General features: G+C 38.6%; 2 protein-coding genes across 3 annotated transcripts; one reads left to right on the plus strand and one right to left on the minus strand.

Annotated features, from left to right (window-relative positions):
• The first annotated feature begins 123 nt into the window (after positions 1–123).
• On the plus strand, positions 124–13,591 carry ddx43 (DEAD (Asp-Glu-Ala-Asp) box polypeptide 43). 2 transcript variants are annotated; one of them, XM_067610762.1, is made up of 17 exons: positions 124–543; positions 853–908; positions 3,303–3,420; positions 4,146–4,316; positions 4,677–4,758; positions 5,581–5,740; positions 8,983–9,101; positions 9,331–9,441; positions 9,553–9,694; positions 10,510–10,610; positions 11,008–11,095; positions 11,347–11,474; positions 11,668–11,777; positions 11,951–12,089; positions 12,251–12,338; positions 12,863–13,075; positions 13,353–13,591. In XM_067610762.1, the coding sequence occupies exons 1-16, from the start codon at positions 192–194 to the stop codon at positions 13,058–13,060; spliced, it is 2,163 nt and encodes a 720-aa protein (XP_067466863.1). In that variant the 5' UTR covers positions 124–191; the 3' UTR covers positions 13,061–13,075; positions 13,353–13,591. The 2 variants fall into 2 exon arrangements, with proteins under 2 accessions (XP_067466863.1, XP_067466864.1); XM_067610763.1 differs by having other exon boundaries at positions 4,221–4,316.
• A 996-nt stretch (positions 13,592–14,587) lies between these two features.
• Positions 14,588–19,233, minus strand: cgasa (cyclic GMP-AMP synthase a). Its single transcript, XM_067610773.1, has 5 exons — positions 18,138–19,233; positions 17,785–18,001; positions 17,049–17,306; positions 16,474–16,573; positions 14,588–16,234 (listed from the first exon to the last, which is right to left on the minus strand). Exons 1-5 carry the CDS (start codon positions 18,972–18,974, stop codon positions 15,907–15,909), a joined length of 1,740 nt encoding a protein of 579 aa, XP_067466874.1. The 5' UTR covers positions 18,975–19,233; the 3' UTR covers positions 14,588–15,906.
• Between the last annotated feature and the right edge of the window lie 62 nt (positions 19,234–19,295).

Genomic DNA, 19,295 nt, shown 5'->3' on the forward strand with positions numbered 1-19,295 from the left:
CATAACATTCCATATTTATGAATACAGTACCAATCACAATCTTGTCAAAATCAATCCAAAATGAAAAAACTCGGAAGTATGAGCTTCGAAAGAGGAAGTGAAGGCAGCATGTTCTTGATTGACAGCTTGACAGTTAATTGCGGTTACTGAAGTAGCTTGCTAGCAGGTTGTGACTGGGAGCTAAGTTTAAAATGTCTGACTGGGAAGATGAGTACAACGAGGGCGGTGTTGCTATCCAGAAGAAGACTATTACTAACTCGGCACCGACTGAATGGAAATTACCATGTGACGACCGTCGACAGGAAAGTGTATTTTTCGGTGTAAGAAATGGAACCAGGTTTGGAGCCTCAAGTGAGCGGAGAGCTGATCGCAGGACCGGGGAATCCGAGTACAAGAATTCGAGAGGTGGAGGTGAAGGGCGCCCGTTTTCCCGGAGTACGGATCGCGGAGGCGCGGGAAGATGGACCTTTGGCAATGAAAAGTCGGACGCCTCACCACCTGTGACTATCAACGTGGAAAATGGCTCGGTTGGGAGGATAATAGGTTGGTTTCTTAAGCAGAAATTTGAGTTTCAAATGCTATGTTAGCAAGGCTAGGTTATATATCACTTGACTTTGCCGTGAGCTAGCGTTAGCTAACTAGCTTAACGTTAGTTAACGGCTAAGTTAAATGGGAGGACGTTAGCTAGCTTATCTTGTAAAAACTGTTTGATGGTTTCAGTGGGGACTACCTTTAGTTTACAAATTGAAGGGGGTTTATGTGACTAGTGAATGTGTTCCCGCTGTGTAACAAGAAATGAGGAAAGATTTTGGTCAAAGAATCGACTCTAAATATGTAGTAATCCTGTTAAAGGTCGAGGTGGAGCCAAAATTCGTGAACTTGAAGAGAGCACCGGTGCAAGAATCAAGGCAAGTTGACCAATTTTTTTTTTTTTTTTTTTTTTTAATTTTATTGCAACAGTGGAACAGAACAGTTATTCAAACATATAGGTAGACAAAACATTTAACATTGCATGAATCAAGACACAGCAACAAAATTAAGATAAATGATGAGCCCGATATAAATATCAAGGCAAGCTTACAAACAAAAATAAAAGAAAACAGGCAATAGATTTGTAAAATTTAATATCAGTAAGAAGATGAAAAAAAGGGAAACTGCAACTAGTTAGTCCTATGGCACAACGTACCCCAAGGTAGGGGTAAAATGAGCATGATGATGGAGTAAATTGAGCGCTCTGTGGGTAAATAGTGTTACGATTAAATATTGATATAAAAATTACACAAAATCAAACAAATTTGAGATAATTTTGAACTTTATTAATGCCAAAACCTCATACTTTTCAGTAAAATTATATGTTTGTGTCCTGCCTGTTGTTCAACATGTTACCTAAACACTTTCAGTAAAGATTTAACTGTGATCTCTGTGTGGTAGCCACAGAAAGAATGGGTGTGTGTAAATGTGCTTTTGTGTATACAGACAGGTTACATATTAAAGGAAAAACTGGTCCAGGTCTGAATGCTTGACCCCTACAGTGAGGGGATCTGGTGGCTCTGTTATGCTTTGGGGGGCATTTTGCTGGTATGGTTTGGGTTCACTTGTCCCCTTAGAGGGAAGGGTCACTGTGAATCAATACAAAGTTATTCTGGGTGATCACCTTTATCCTGTGATCAAACATTTCTACCTTGATGGGAGTTGTTTCTTCCAGGATGACTGTAGTGGAAATTTAAGATGAATTCACAGAGAGCAAGTTGTCTTTCAGAGTTTTACGGCAATATCTAGAATACATATTAGCAAGTCCAGATCTCCCAGTTTGCTAAGCTGAAGAGATATTGAATGAAGTTCAGTGTTGGTACTTGCATATACAGCCACATGCATCACAATCATCCCATATTCATCACCCTAAAAGTTAATTTTAATTAATTCACCGTATCTCCAGGGACTTTCTTTCGGTCTCTGCTGAGAATTAAGAGTTGAAGGCCAAATCCTTATCTGCCTTTCCTCCCTGGACATTCCCTCTAAAGTTACAGTGACTGAGTCCCACACTTCACTTTTGATAGTAACTGTTAGGAACATTTTCACACAGGAAGCAGAGATCATAAAGTCTTACAATGAGCTTTTGACTATAAGGCAGTGTAACATAATCTTAAGACAATAACATAAGTGTATATGTTTCCATTTCAATGACAATGCCCCCATTCAAAGGGCACGAGGGGTCACTGAATGGTTTAATGAGTATGAAAATGATGTGAATCATATACTATGGCCTTCACAGTCACCAGATCTCAACCTATTTGAACACCTATGGGAGATTTTGAACCGATGTGTTAGACAGCGTTCTGCACCACCATCATCAAAACACCAAATGAGGGAATATGTTTTGGATGAATGGTGTTCATCTCTCTAGAAGAGTTCAGACTTGTAGAATTAATACCAAGGTGCATTGATGCTGTTCTGGTGGCCCAACACCTTACTAAGACACTTTATGTTGGCTTTTCCTTTAATTTGTCACCCGTCTGTATGTACAGCATGTTTGTGTGTGGCTTAAATGTAGTCAACAATTAGGTATTTATTCATCAGCATTGTAATATTTGTAACAGTGATCAAACATTAACATGAACAGGGTCTTCAGTCTCTAGAATATCAGAAAATAATATTTGGGGGTAAATTGAGCCATTGACTCAACTTGCCCCAATGTCACTGGCACGTTTTACCCCACTACCTCCATTTTGACAAAACTCTTTCACACAGTGGCTCAGATCCACAGTTATGCTAAGTTTATGACTTTGTTTTGCAGCTTACACTGACTTAAATTAACATGTAATAATGTCCAAAACTTATTTTTTTTTAATTAAGATACAAGACTGATAACTTTAGTAACATGATGAATTCACTTGGCATGACAAAAATCTTTTTTTTTTTGCTCTGTTTTGCTGACCACTCTCTCCATGTGTTCTGTGTCTATTTTTCCATTTAATCGATTCCTCGTTTGGTCCATAAAATTTCAGATCATTGTTACCCAAAGCCCAAAATGCAACCTAAACAACCTAACAGTCCACAACCCAAAGATATTCCGTTTACAGTCATAGAGGACTAAGGAAACCAGAAAATATTTACCTTTAAGAAGCTGAAATTAGAATATTTTAGCAAAACAACTAATCAATTATCAAAATAGTTGGTGATTCATTTTCTGTTGATGGACTAATCGAGTAATTGACTAATTGTTGCAGCTCTAAGTCAGAGCTGAAACCTATCCTGACAAAATTAAACATGAGTCCCCCCATTTTTAAAATTTTTTTTTTAAGATAAACAAGGGGGACTATGAAGGTGAGGTGGTCATCTTTGGGTCCCCTGTTGCCCAGCAGAAGGCCAAAGAGATGATTAAAGACCTGGTGGCAGATGGCAACTCTCGATTCCGCAATGGTATGAAGTCATTTTTGTAAAAGATAAGCAGATCCAAATGGGTTCCTGGCAGTTGGGGGTCTTTAGGTAAGGGTCACACTTGTGTGATTGGATGTGTCAGATTTAATACAAGTTTCACTGCATTGATGTGTTTAATCTAACTTTCCCAGTTAATGTTATAAATAACTGTGTCTTTACTGTGTACTCTATTTGCACACCAATGAGGTGGTGCCTGTAGTGAATAAATTAGAGCTGCAACTTACAATTTTCATTATTGATTAATCTGTCGATTATTTTCTCGATTAATTGATTGGTCGTTTGGTCTATAACGCATCAGAAAATGGTGAAAATGTTTCCAGTGCCCAAGGTGACATACTCAAATGTTTTCTTTTGTCCTGAACAACAGTCCACAACCCAAAGATATTCAGTTCATTATCATAGAAAACTAAAGAAACAAGAAAATATTCACATTTGAGGAACTGGGATCAGAAAATGTGGACAGTTGTCTTTAAAGAAAAATGACTCAAAACCATTCATTGATCAAGAAAACTGTTGGCGATTAATTTTCTGTCGATGGATTAATCGACTTATTGTTGGAGCTCTGGAGTAAATTATGATTTGTACAATATCTAGACTGTGGCCTTATTTATGTTCACACCTATTATTCGCTTCTACTTGGTTACACTACTGTGCTGCAGTTTATAAATGAAAATGAATCTCCTGCCGCATACTGATCCATTTCCCAGGTCCTGGTAGGGGAGGAGACTATGGAGGGGGAGGTGATGGAGGAGTAAGGGATGGCTCTGTCTGGTCTGCTGCAGAATTACAGGCTGCAGATGCTGCCCCGGCCCGTGTATCCATAGATTGGAACACCATCCGGGAGAACAGGGAAAAGTATGAAGAGCTCAAGTGGAAGGGTGAGGGCTCATATTGTCACTATAGTACACACAGGGCAGTCCACAAGTATTTGGACAGTGATACGGTTTTCACTGATTTGGCCCAACCGTAGAAGATTGGATTTGAAATGAAACACTGACTAGTTGAAGCATTGACCTTAATGATGTGTTGTGGGTGTTCACATCAAGATTGATTTAACGGCATGGGAATCATAGTCCCTTTTGCACTTGAGGAGTAAATTCCAAAATGTGTTTGCCCTTTTCTTTTTGTTGTTACAGGCTTATGTTGATTAGTTTATCCTTGTGGTAAGACCCCACAGTTTTATTTGCAAAAACAAAACTCATCTGTGGCTTTCAGCATTTTCTGTAATACTCCTTCAGACCTCCCACCCATGAAGAAGAAATTCTACACTGAGGCAGAGAGTGTATCCCAGCTCACAGCAGAAGAAGTCAGTGAATGGAGGTAAATCTGACAATTTTACTTTGTCACATCATCTTGTTCCATAAGTGTCCACATGATATACAATACTAGAGACTAGAGAAGTATTTCAGAAATACTTTTGACATTTTAATGAGTAGGCAAAGTCAAACTATGACTATGAGTTCTATTGACAGGTTTGTAAAACTTCAAACTTCTAATTTTTGCTGAGGGATTTTCTTAGCTTTACCCTGAATAGTCTGCTGTAGGCATTGATTTCTGTTACACACTCACACAAATAGGTGGCAGTATTGATCCACTTCTTCATGTGTCATCTGAGCTGGTCGTGCTGTAATGTTTATCCCACAAACTCACTGTTCTTGGAATGGCTCAGTGGTTGTCAGTTCTCAGAGCTTCACCGTAATGTTGAGGGAGTCGGTGTTGTTAGGTAATACAGGATAAGTAGTCACCACAAAGGGTTGACAGTGGTCCAAATCTATCTGATTGTGCTGAACAAAACGGTGACGGTTCTCAGGACCCAAATAATAAAATCTGTTGGCTGTCTGTCTTTGACTCAATGTCACCTTGGACAATGTTTTTTGCATTTAAAGTGGTTTGGTTTGAATACTTTTTGGAGAAAAATATTCTTTGACATGTAAACAGTAAAAACAAACACCACACTTTACAGTTGATTCTCATGTGGTGTTTGGAATACAGAATAGTTTGGACCAAATGTGGTCTCTGAAATATGCACTAAAATTTAATATTGCCCTGTGGCTTTGTCTCGCACAGCAGTGTGGTTTGACAGAAACCCCCCCCCTTCAACCAGTTCCACCATGTGCTTGTTTATGTTTTACTTTTCTACAGAAAGGAGAATAACAATATCTTTGTGGACGACCTAAAGGAGGAAGGGGAGAAGCGGACCATTCCCAATCCCTGCCGCAACTTTTTGGAGGCCTTTGAGCTTTATCCAGAGATCATGGAGAATATTGACCGGGTTGGCTTTGTCAAGCCAACCCCCATCCAGGTATGAGCCTGGCACCTGGGTGATTTTATTCCGCCATTTATCCGTCTAATCATACTTTGAAGTATGACAAGTAAATATATTAGAAACAAAAGAACCCACATTCTCTCAGAAAAATAAGAATGCATTTTTTATCCAACGATGGACTAATGATGCGCTAGAATTTGCTCAGCTGTGGCTGATGTTTATCATGGCTTGACATTGAGTTATGAAGGTTGGTTCTCAAATGAAGTGTACTAAGGCACATAAACAGCAAGTTTCATGTGACTAATCTGGATCAAATCAAATGCAGCTGCTGTCAAATAATTGATGGGGGGGTGTGTGTGTACTATTTTCTGAAGCCATAATAGGTAACTTTTTCACCCTGAGGCATAAGATTATTACTATACCTGATCTGTCAGAACATCTTAATGAAAGTACACTTTGTAAATAGGCTGTGCCATAAGAAAATGGTAAGCTTATAGTGCAAAGATTAAGAGTTAAGAATGAGTGCCAAAACTCATGAGAAAAAACAAATTAGTTCATCCTACCTCTATTACTATCTGTAATATATTGGTCAATAACTGTGTAAGGTATGAACTTGTCAGCCAGTGAATCACATCGCGTTCTGTCCTATAAAGCTCATTGAGTTGTTTTAATTATTGTTTTGAAACCTGGGAACTTTGTGTTAGAACAGAAATCTCCCTGTATGTATACTGTGTCTGATTAGATGGTGCAAATTCAAATGCACCTGTACTGACCTATTCTGTTCATTCTGTCGGTTGCCATGGGTAATCCCCAGGGTTTACAAAGGTCAATGTTCGGAAATACCCACCTTACGGGAAATATTGAGCCTTTTTTATTTTTATTAATCCATGGTTGTAATCTCCCCAAAAAGCAGAAATGAAAAGATTTGTTCTATTTGCAGGTAATCCTATGAAATCCCATGTTAAACCACCACATGCTAAAAACTGAGTGAAAAGCTAATTTCATTCATATTTTTTGTACTTGAGCCTAACCTTTACTTAGAATAATTGTTTAATGTTCCTGCTGCATTCACAGAGTGATGGAAAGCCCCCAGAGAATGTCTACTATCACTACTGCCAAAGTAGTTTAATAGAATGTGTAATTTATTTTTTTCCATTAGTGTGTTGCACAATAAAAATGATTATTAACTTGCTGAAGTTGAAAATTGCTGTTTGGGCACACAGATGTATCAGCTACACACAGATTTTTTTTCAACAAGTGTGATACAGAATGTCTTTTTCTCTTTAAACTTGAAGCAGAAAAAGTCATATTTTTCAGTTACATTTTATCCATTTTAATTACACAGTTTAATTACTTAATTACTCAATCTACATCCATGAGAACCAATCACGTGTAATTCCAGTGAGTGACAGTGACCGAGCCAGTTTTCAGGCCTGTTGCTTTAGTTTTCCGGGGGCGTGAGTCAGTGCATAACTCATACAAGGAGTGTGGTGTGAGTGTGGGGAAATGAAACTGCAGTCCTCTCTCTCTGCTTTCATTTTCATTTCACAGTAAGAGGCTTTGTCAGATGAAATCTAATATCACTGGTCTGTGCCCTCAAATAGTTGCACAACCAGTCCTATATTATATAATGTCAGTTTCACAAACTTGGACGGAAAAAAAAGACAAAGAACATCTTCCCTCTATTTTGTTGCACCATAACCGGCATGTCTAGTAATAACTGCTAGCAGTAATAGACTGGTATCTGTGCTAACCAGTGCTGTCATTGTAAGACATAGCTCCCTTTATATATAGGTTTTCATTACTTAGAACTCTGCCATTACAAAACTGCGGTTAAAGGTATTCATGTTTTGTTCTTACAGGAAACTTTTTTTGTTCTGAGCTAGGCCGTATTCATACCAATTCAGGTGATGCGGCCCACTGCCGCAGGGTTGAGCGGAGGTGTGAGCGTGTTTATTTGTGCTCTAGAATGTAACAGCTGTGGAACAATCAGGAAATAACGTTTTATCTGATTCTTATCTGATGTCATCTGATAAACCGGCTTGCTCGCTACCAGCACTCCCTCTCTTCATTCACTCTCCAGCTCGCTCGACCACAGCTGTTCTCTCTCTCGTGCTCTCATCTTTTTTAAAATGAGTCTGGAAGCTGACGGCAAAGTCTAACTTCACTTTAAATGTCACCAAACGAAGTGAAATGTCCTCCCCTCCTCCTAGTAACATCTTTTTACTCCCTCATGGCAGAGTTTACAGCTCTGATCAGTCTGATCTCCGGCTGTGATTGGCCACCGCAGCCTTCAGCTGCAGTGATGTCAGGTTGCGTTTCTCCAAAAGCTGATTCTGGTTCAACTTTCCAGCCGCAGTCCGGTGCGGCGACTCAGTGGCCAGAAGGCCCGCAGCTGAAACGCACTACCCCCATTCAAATGAATGGGAGAACTGGCGTTTTCGCCGCACCGCCTGATTTGGTCTGAATATGGCCCTAGCCTAAATATGTATTGACTACAGCTCTGTACTTAATGCACAGACATGAGATTGATCTCCTCATATCAGTCCCAAAAAAAGATTGAAAGTATACTTCCAAAAATGTTGAGATATTCCTTAACAATTTTTATGTGAAAGTGAGACACTTGAAAAGTTAGACAATTTCTTAAAAATATGTACAATGGATACAGAATGTATTGAGAACCTTTTGCTTTTTGCACACTTGTGTTGTAGATTTCATTTTAAATGGATAGAATTGCCATTTTGTCTATCAATCTACATTCAGTAACCCATAATGACAAAGTGAAAACATGTTTTTAGACATTTTGTATTAAATGTCTTAAAAAGCAACATGAACTACACGATTACTAGCGTCTTGAGTGCAGCACTGCCTTTGCAGTTGAGTTCTGCCTTTTTCAGTAAAACTACTGAGTAATGTTGTTGTTGTTGTTGTAAATTGATTTATGAATCGACTGCCCCTACTAGCTAGACTTAAACTTATATATATTATATATATTATATTTTTTGTATGTTCTCACATGTGGTCTCCAAAACTTGGGGCGGTCTTGTCACCTACAGAAATTGGTGTTGCCATTTTTTTGATACTAGCTGTGTATTTTGTTGATAATTTCATATTTGTTTTTTCATTTAATTTTGTATCAAGTAATAACTTTCATACAGTGTATTTGCTGAGTTGTTACTTGGTTAGTCTGTCTCATACCTGTTGCGGTTTTGTGTATGTATGTTGTTTTTGTTTTTTGTTTGTATAAAGTATGATGGTTTTGTTTGCTTCTTCACCAGTCTCAGGCATGGCCTGTGCTGCTGAGCGGGGAGGACCTGATAGCCATCGCTCAAACAGGAACAGGAAAAACTCTGGCCTACCTCCTGCCCGGGTTCATCCACATGGATGGACAGCCTGTGTGAGTACAAGACCTGTTTCTTATATTTTTATTTTGCTGTTTTGGCATTTTGCCAGTGCTCTTACCCAGAATTACTTTTTACTACTTCTCATTGTGATGCATAGTGTGCCTTAATGTCTTTTTCTGGAATAGTCCTAAGTACTCTTTAATTTCTTTAAACAGTTTGCAACTTTGATAAATGAGCGTGTTTTTCTGTCAAACTTTCTTTTTGTCCTTCCTTCTTTCATAGACCTAGAGCTGAACGGGGTGGCCCAGGCATGTTGGTGCTGACTCCCACCAGAGAGCTGGCCCTGCAAATTGAAACTGAGTGCAACAAGTACCGCTATAAGGGATACAAAAGGTTCAGTAGTCTGATAATATGATAAGTCATTAAAAATGAGCTTAAAATCAATAATTAACTGTGATGTAGAGGCAACATGAGCATGACTGTTCACTCTGTCCCTTCTCTCAGTATCTGTATCTATGGTGGAGGGGATAGAAGAAGCCAGATCAATCTGGTGAAGGGCGGGGTGGACATAGTGATCGCCACGCCAGGCCGACTAAATGATCTACAGATGAATGAGCTAATCAATCTTCACTCCATCACTTACTTGGTCAGCTGTGTGTGTCCATGTCTATGTGATTTTTTTTTTTTGGAAGGCTGAGTTAGGCTCACTGTCCATAATATAACCTTTATAATTTTATAGACTAACCTATTCAAAGTGCCTTACACTATTATGTAAAAGAGAGAAGTAACAGGAGCGCTGCTGGTGCTCATGGAAGGAAATAATATTCAAAAAGAGCGGAAAAATTATGACCAAAAAAAAAGGCATGAAAAATCCAGGCTCAGGCACTCAAGGTAGGTTTGAAAGCCTACCTTAAAGGTAATGATTTCTTCAGAGTTTCATTTTCTTCCCTACTTTTCTTTGTAAAGTGTGCATCAATTAATTGCATCAATGTGCCTTAAAGGCCTTTTCTGTCAGTGGGCTAGAGTCATTAAAATACACACCAACGCGTGTCAGCTTGCGCCTTCTTTAGGGTGTGAGTTTCCGACACGTATTAGTGTGCTTTTGGTGTTGAAACCCAGGGAACCCACACCCTGAAGAAGGTGCAAGCCAACATGCGTTGGTGTGTTTTTTTAATGACTCAGCCCACTGAAATAAAGGCCTTTTTATTTTTCAAATCTACCTTGAGTGCCTGGACCTGGATTTTTTTTTTTGGTCATAATTCTTCTCATACATTTATGGCAGTGTTTATGCCAGTAAATGACACCTGTAGCAAAAGCACTCTCAGTGGCTCATTCTGTTTGCTCAATTCTGCTGATGTTGGTGAGAACCAACTGACCAAAAGTTTGTGTTTGTCTGTTTTCTCTATAAATGTTATGAGTGAAAGTCCAGACTTTAATATGTGCTGTGATCATTGGGAAAAGGTGTTGGATGAGGCAGACCGAATGCTAGATATGGGCTTTGAACCCCAGATAATGAAGATTCTCCTGGACATCCGCCCAGACCGACAGACCGTCATGACCAGGTTTGTCATTGCATGCTTGGATAGGATGTTAATTTTCTCATGAAATGAAACTATCCACTCAGTGTTTATTGACAGTTTGGAGAGTGCAGTAAAACAGTTCAATGGATACATCATACACGCTGTGTTTCACAAAATGTAACTGTCTAAATAGAAAAGTTATATATTCTATATCACAGCTGCGTATAATTGATGCACACTTCACAAAGAAAAGTAGTGAAGGAAATGAAACTCAGAAGAAATCATTAAACATTTAAAGCAAATGAAACCCTACGTTCATTGACTTTGTTACACTGTTCTCACAGAAATGCTGTGGAGATAGTCTTTGAGATGTTGAATGTACAGTATAGAACTAATTTCCTTTCTAAACTCTCATCTGCCTACCTGTTGGCTGTTTCAGTGCCACCTGGCCCACTGGTGTGAGACGATTAGCCAAATCTTACCTAAAGAATCCCATGATGGTTTACGTGGGCACCCTGGACTTGGCAGTAAGTGGAACTGAACAGTGTTAATCTCTTACTTGGTATGGTGACTGGAAATGCAAAGTCTGAGGCATCGTTTTCAAACACAGTAAATGTTTTGGATTCTGTCTTTGAATAAATGAACACGGTCATCTAATACACTGGTTTGTAACATTCAGAGAGTCTTTTTTTAGTTTTAATGTTTCCTAAAAGGTGAATTTCAGATGCTGTGTACTCTTGAATACTTATAACACCTTCTGTGTTTCTCTGGGTCTCAGGCAGTTAACACGGTGCAGCAGACAGTGTTGATCGTACATGAAGAGGAGAAAAAGTCCTACGTGTTTGACTTCATCAGAAACATGCACCCTCAGGATAAAGTCCTCATCTTTGTTGGCAAGAAGCTCATGTGAGCGTGGAGTCAGTCAATAAAATATTGCTTGTAGGCAGGGGAGAAAATTGTGGGGTTTTTAAAAAAAAATTGTTTTATCTACAACCCACAGTTGTTGATAAATACCAAGTTATTTTGACTTTCGCAGTGCCAACCGCCTCTACTAATTCCCTTTGTGTATGTTTGTGTCTGGATTTGCATGCAATCTCAGGGCTGATGACCTGTCCAGTGACATGTGTCTGCAGGGTCTGGCTGTACAGAGTCTCCATGGAGACCGTGAGCAGTGTGACCGTGAAGAAGCTCTCAAGGATTTTAAAGACAGTAAGTAGCAGGAAAGGAAATGTGGTTTAAAAGATAAATATTTGTTCTCCGCGCCTATCAGAGGATGAAATTTTGGTTTTGAACTGGTGCTCTTACCTTCAATCCTACAAGCTACCACAAAGGCTGAAGGATCAAATTGAGAATAACTGTATTTTTTAATTTTTTTTTTTCAGGTCGAGTTCGTATCCTGGTCGCTACAGACTTGGCATCTCGAGGGTTGGATGTCCATGACATTACACACGTCTTCAACTTTGACTTCCCACGAAACATAGAGGAGTATGTCCATCGTGTGGGCCGCACTGGCAGAGCAGGGTAAGGGTGTGTGTGTGTGTGTGTGTGTGTGTGTGTGTGTGTGTGTGTGTGTGTGTGTGTGTGTGTGTGTGTAAATAAATCTATTTGTCAGTAAAAGGACAGTATTCTGCATTCTCTTGGGTTTTTAAAACATTTTTTATGTCGATGCATCTATGATCCAGACGTTCAGGTGCTGCTGTTACCCTGGTTACAAGAGAAAACTGGAGGATGGCCCCTGAGCTGATTCCCATCCTGGAGCGAGCAGGACAAGTTAGCACACCCACATTTTATGATGATATTGTTTTTCTACCAGATTTTTAATTCTATCAGAGTTCATTCAAAAGATAAATAGAAATATCAGATATTCACATAAAGAGATATAATGATTAGTCATTTAACTTCTTAATTGATAGACAAAACATAAATCTGCAGCTATTTTGATAATTAATCTATTGTTTTAAGTCCTTTTTTATGCAAAAAAAAGCAAAAAATTCACTGGTTGTTGAAAGTATGGTGAATGTTTTTGGCTTTTGGACTGTTGATCGCTCAAAACTAACAATTTGAATATCAACTTCACGCATTCACAACAACTGAAATTACGAGGAACATTTTTCACCATTTTCTGGCACTGACAAAACAGTTAATCGCTTAATTAAGAAAATAATTATCAGATTAATTGATAGTGAAAATAATCAAATTATGTATCTGCCTTAATTTATTGTTTTGTTTTTTTTAAATTGATCTTTAAAATAATGTAATACAAAGCATAGTAACCTTCGTGAACACTGTTGCAGGAGGTCCCTGAAGAGCTGGTGCTTATGGCAGAAAGATATGAGAAGCACAAGAGGGAGAAGGAGATGTGCAATCCAAGGGGAGGACAGGGGAGGAGTGGAGGTGGAGGTGGAGGTGGTGGTGGTGGTGGAGGTGGATGGGGAAGGAGAGATGGTGGAGGGAGAGGAAGCAGGGATCGAAGCCAGAATTGGGGATTCTAATCCCTAATTTTCCATGTAAGTCCACACAACCACAAAGTTTCCCTCACAGGTCTACATAAGACCTCTGCATCCATCTTAGCTGGATGTATGCATGAACATGTACAAACTTTTAGGTTCAAATTTGCCAATTTGGTTTGCAACTTAAAATTGCATCATATCAAATATTTTGACACAAGAATCTTTAAGACAATCTGTTAAATAGACAGTAATAGAATTAAGGTGTTTGTTTGATATTCGTATTTAATAATTAAGGACTAACATTGATTATTTTCTGATTTGTTTTTGTCAACAGGATGGAGCAGGAGCTGAAACCCTCTGTCATCATTTCTTTTTGTATTTATATTTTTGATTAACAATGTAATTTGCTGGTTGGTTTGTTTTGTAATGCCATCCATTATAATTTAGAGGCTGTTACACCTCATTATGTTGTCCTGTTATAAAGATGTTTAAAATGTACAATTTATGACAGTTATGTAATCTTTTGATTTTGGGCAGGAAGAAACTGTATAATAAAATTTACTTTTAAAGAGACATGACACCTAGTATACATTTTATTGGCTTGGTACTGTATGATACCATAATGTTTAAATGTGCTTTGTACAATATTCATACCTCCACAATCATGGGAAAATGTGGCCCAAGAGATGCCAAAGGTAAACATTAGAACTATTTGAGTTTTTATTGTCCTAAAAAAAATGTAGAAGAGAAAAACATTGTTCTTTAATGACAAAATGTATTTTTCCACAGGAAGTGATGCATCAGGTTCAAGAGCCAACAGTACATGGACAAGAAGTTACTTTGCACTGCTGACCATGTAAAATTTACCAGAATAGATGTGAGAGGGAAAAATCCAAGCAGGAAGTCAAAACAAGAAACTTGGTTGTAAGTTCCCATAAAATGGTATATTTCACACGCTTATTAGGCTGAGCTCAACATAACATTTTCTTAATGCTGCTCATCATTCTCCAGTGCATTACTACACTGCTTTAGATTTTTGAATGTGCACTGTCTACCTTCCAGGGAACCATTGGTGTCTATTAATCATAACAATATGAATATATGACCGTTGTAGCATCAAATTAAATTGAAAAGTCCTGTAGGTTGATTTGTTCATGTTGTCGTGTCAGAAGTGTGAATTTGTTGCGAGTTGTTTTTCATTCCTCACTGAAATGTTGCCTTTCATGTTTTGCATTAAGGTTTGGGCCGGTTGGCTGCTTCATCAGCTTCTGTGATGCATATGGATGCCCGTCATCTCAGCCTCAGGTAGGGTTCCCACAGGTCCTTGAAACCCTTGAAAGTTTGTGAATTTGAGGGGAAAAAAATCAAGGTCTTGAAAGTTTTTGAAAGTATACATAAATAGAATTGTGTCATTGAAAGTGCTTGAATTTATATATGTTGTGCAAGAATAGAATATTGTTTTGCTGCGCTGCGTTGAAGAAGGCAAGAGACCACATAGTCTGTGTGCTTCTGTAAAGCCTGCTAGTTCTCATTATAAAAATTCTGTGTTGTAAAAGTAATTAATCTGTGTCTCAAACTATGCTGTGTTAGGTCTTTGAATTTGAGGGAATTGGTCCTGGAAAGTCCTTGAAAAGTCCTTGAATTTGATGTTTAAGAAGGTGTGGCTACTCGCTCAGATAAGATGACATTTCAAGGTACATTTCCTATCAAGATGAGTTGTAATTTGGGTTTGATGAACTGAAGGGCAGAACTATTGATACACTTCCTGCTTGATTAAGTCGAGTTTAATAACACAGCGTAAAAAGCTTCCATGAAGTGTCAATGCCATACTTTGTAATAAACAATAGAAATGTTTGCCTGTGGTAGTAGTCAGGTGTTTGTAAAGCAGCTTTCATTTGACATAATGCCTCCAAGGAAAGAACCTGTTTACCAAGTCAAAGGTTTCAGTGTCTGTAAGTCTTTGTTCTTTTTTTTCTGTACTTTGCCGTCATCTGTTATACATGACAGTTGATTACCTGTGATGTTAGTAATGAAACTTATGTAGAATGAAACTTATCTACCTGGATGTTTATCTGAATTTTATTGCTCAGTGTTTACAATAAACCACCAGTATAGAGAATAAAACTGTTTAGGAAATCATTAACTTGGTGATTAAAATGATGCACTCCCTCTAGTACAAGCTCTCATTACCAAATACTTCATATGCCTTTAGAAATAAATGCTTTGTCAAGTTCTGTTCTGTACATTTGACTTTAGCCTGTGTAGGGTCAGAGCTCAAATGCTGGCCAATCAAAGCTCTTGCTGCTGCTTGTGTGGATTTAATTTTTAGGCAGCACATTGCTTACATATCTGTAAGCTAAAGGGAGACTCTATTAAGTTTAAGGGAGCACAAAATGGAAATTGTAAATGTGAAAGCAGGAGACAAATTAAGTATGAGATGCAAAGTCATAGGCAAACATGTGAGTAAATAAAGTCAGTCAATAAATTCAAATTATTTTTAAAATGAATCCTGCAATGCTATTAAAAATGTCGTAAATATAACAGAGAAGTAGAAGTATAAATTGGCACAGTTTGGTAGGTTCAATCATCTTTTAATTTCTTTGACTTTGTAAAATCATCCTGAGAGGAGGTATAAACTATTTAATAAACAATAAATATAAACTAACAGTATGAGCAATGACAAGACATCAATTAAGAAAAGGCTTACAGGGAAATAAACTTGGTAAAAACATTACATTACTACATTAAAGGCACTTTAATAATGCTTTCCTACTTGAAAGATGACCCTGGGTTTAATAGCCAAATTTCCACATGCAGGATGCTTCAGAGCCTATTGGGTTGACTTTGAACAGTTACAAGCCAGTGACTCTATATTTGTTGTGAGGTTTTCACTTGAAAATAGGGAAGCCATTGTTCCGTTGATCCTTGATACATTTAGCCAGACTTCTGCATTTTTCCTGGTTAAGACCAGACAGCAGGTTCTGTGTTGGGATGAAGAAGTTGTTGAGTACACCTTTGTCCAGGTGGTCTTCAAAATCATTAAGGAGCATCTGAAAGCAGTGACTCAGACTTGAGGCCTGCCAATCAGTGTCTTTAGTTCTAGAGCAGCAGGCATGTAAGAGTGTGGTCTTGGCGTGATAGGAGCAGAACTTGTCAAATGAGCCTCTTTCCTTCAGCAGACCGAGGAGGTGCTTTAGGAGCTTCAAACAGTCCTTCCTGCATGCAAAGACAAAGGAACAGCTTTAGAGGATTTGATTGATGAATGATCTTACCTTGAGGATAATCATAATTTACAATATACATAATATTTTGGACTAAGTTTGTTTCTATTTTCTATATGTTGGAAATGAGAGGAATTGGATGAATTAAAATCTGTAGTGTTGTACTTTCACCTCAGGAATAATTATGTCAGAGTACTTACTGCCTCATTTTTCATTCAAAAAATAAAATCTGACCTGCAGCAGCGAACTCCGGCTTCTTCACAGCATGTCTTCTCCGATCCATGATTCTTCAGTATGGCCTTCTCAACGTGAGAGAATGAAACCCGCCAAACATCTGTGTGTTATAGAAGACAAAATACTCAAGCTTCTCATTCTTCTAGTTTTCATTAATGAAAGATTTTGAAAAAATAACATGAAGATAGAAAAGCATGTAAAACTGCAAGTATAGTAAACGTGTGTATGCCAGATCTCTCCTGTTAAAAACTGTTGTACTCTTATTTCTCTAGGTATGAGCTTGTCATAAACAAATCTAGTAGCTGTCAAAATGATCAGTTCAAGATGCAGTATTGGGCAACTGATGCAACTTGTGAGATCTCTGATTGCTTACATAGTGTGTTGGTATGTTAATGCCCAAGCCAGCTGCTATAGCCTCTCAGAATTCAGTATTCTCTGATTATATGTCAGTGTTAATATAAACCATACCTCACTGAGAAATTATTTAGACCTAGTATATATGTAAAGAGCCAGTGGGTCATTTCTATTAATCACAATCTAATTTCAGTTTACTCACTGAGAGAAGTTACATTTACCTTTAGCAAGGACCCCATCACTTTCCGCAGTACCCCTGCCCTCATATTTTGGGACGAGGTAATATGGTAGGTACTTGTATTGCTGCCTCACTTTAGTTCCCAGCCAGCCCTCTATTTTAAAGCCATCCTTCGTGAAAGCTGGCCAGCTTGATCTAACCACTAAACAGAGAACAACATCCAGTGAGATGGTAACTGAATTAACTTCTGTGGTCAGGGTCACTGCAGGGCAGCCTTTTTTCTTTCTTGTCATCTCCCATTCTGAAAGAATAAACATTGAACAAACACTTAAATTCTATATCTATTTGTTATTATAGAGCCTACTCTATATGCAGTGTCACCAGACATGTCAGACATTTTAAAAGATTTCTTTCTTTGACACATATTCTCATCCAAGACAAAAGTCAAGGCGAAACACAGCATGATATCTATGGTGATTGTAGCTGTCATGCAAACTTCAGTAATGTCAAATTTTGATAAGCTCAAGTGCTAATGCACAGAGCAGTAAGATTAATGTTTGATTAAATATGATCCTTTGTTGATCATATGCTGAAAATAGTGTTCAGATGGCGCCAAACGTGTCATGCATCTCCATAATTCACAAAAACACTGGAAGGTGTTGCTGCTGCTTGTTTGATCACAGGGTATTTTTACTCTGCTAGCCACACTGACTGGTTCCCAAACTGCATTTGACCAACTAATTTCCCAACAATTAAAAAGCACTAATTTCAGTACTTGCCTTTAAATGTCTTGACACATTTCGTTACTTCTTCCCTGAACTCTTTGAGCATTTCACTGGCAGATAAAATGCCGGTCTCTTGCTGAAATTTGGTCAGTGGACTCTTGCCGCGTTTTAATGCCACGCTGTAAAAGGCTCCATCATTTCCAAATGGTTCAATGTCCACTCGGTCAACAGGTATTGGCAGCATGACATCAAATTCATCAGGATTAGAAATCTGTACACACAAAAACATCAGTGTAATACACCACAAGTTATAAAACTACAATTGACACTCACAGTCACACACTTTCTGCATTGAGCGTAATGGGATCTAGCGTTTGTTTGAGGGAACTCTTACTGAAGTGACTCACCTTTAGATTTTCATAGTAACTTCCAGTACGTAGTGGTTCTTGTACCTCTTTAAAGGATTGAGAGTTATTTTTCAAATGCTCCATTATATTTCTTACAATGTTATTAATGACTTTTGATGCATCTGATCTTTCGTCCTTCTTAATCTTCAATGTATCCAGAGTTGTGTAGAGGATTGAGTCCACTCCAGCTTTGTCTTTACACTTGTCTTGTGGGTCACAAGCCTGTCTGGTGCTCTTAAATGACTTTTGCCGCTGCTTCGTTGTCTCCTCTGTTAAATTTTCTGGTGATTTGGTTCTGCCAGCACAAGTTTTCGCTTTTGTGACCTGTACAGAGGCCTTAGGTATCTCTGGCTGCATTTTATCTGTAAATTGTTCCATTGATTTCGCCTTCTTACCACATGTTTTTGCTTTTGTGGTCTTTACAGGATCCACTGTGGTGCACTTTGGCAAAACTGGCTGTATCTTCATTGTCTCCTTCGTGAATTGTTCTGGTGATTTGGCCCTCCTAGCATAGTTTTTGGCTTTTGTGCCCTGGACAGGGGCCTTTGTGCTGTCTGTAGATGTCTTTTGCTGCTTGCCAATCTCCTCTGTGAAATGTTTAGTGGTCTTTTCGCTTTGGGTGCTCTGCACAGATGGCTTCTCCTCGTTGTGGTTTGGCTTTTTCTGCTGCCTTTTCTTTGGTTTCTGTTCTTTCGTAGTGCCATTCTGCTTCTCTTCTTTGGCTCTTCCTGAACATCTGGGCAGAGATCCTTGTTTTGTTTCCTCAGCTCTAGTTGGGCTCTTGGCACATTTAGTGTCAGGACTCTTAGCCTTGCGTGGTCTCCCTCTACCAGTCATGTTGTTACAATGAGAGGAATGAGGCTGCCGCCCTCAGATTTAGACTCGCAACATTTCCGGTTTGTGAATGAGAACACACCCCCTGACAGACTGCCCTCGGGCTGTTTGGGCCTTTGACTGAAAAATGTATTCAGACGTTGTGTGTCATGGCAGATTTTTTCATCAATTCCTATTTTATTCCTAGAGCAATAGCTACATCTTGTGGACAACATTGTATATTGAAAGAATTACAATGGACTGATTGAGTATGTTTTTTTTTTTAATGAGAACTGTTCTATAAGATTGTAAAGTTAAAGGCATCTGCTGCCTTGTCTTTTCTTT

Source organism: Thunnus thynnus, chromosome 14 (assembly GCF_963924715.1).
Source record: "Thunnus thynnus chromosome 14, fThuThy2.1, whole genome shotgun sequence".
Lineage (NCBI taxonomy): Eukaryota > Metazoa > Chordata > Actinopteri > Scombriformes > Scombridae > Thunnus > Thunnus thynnus.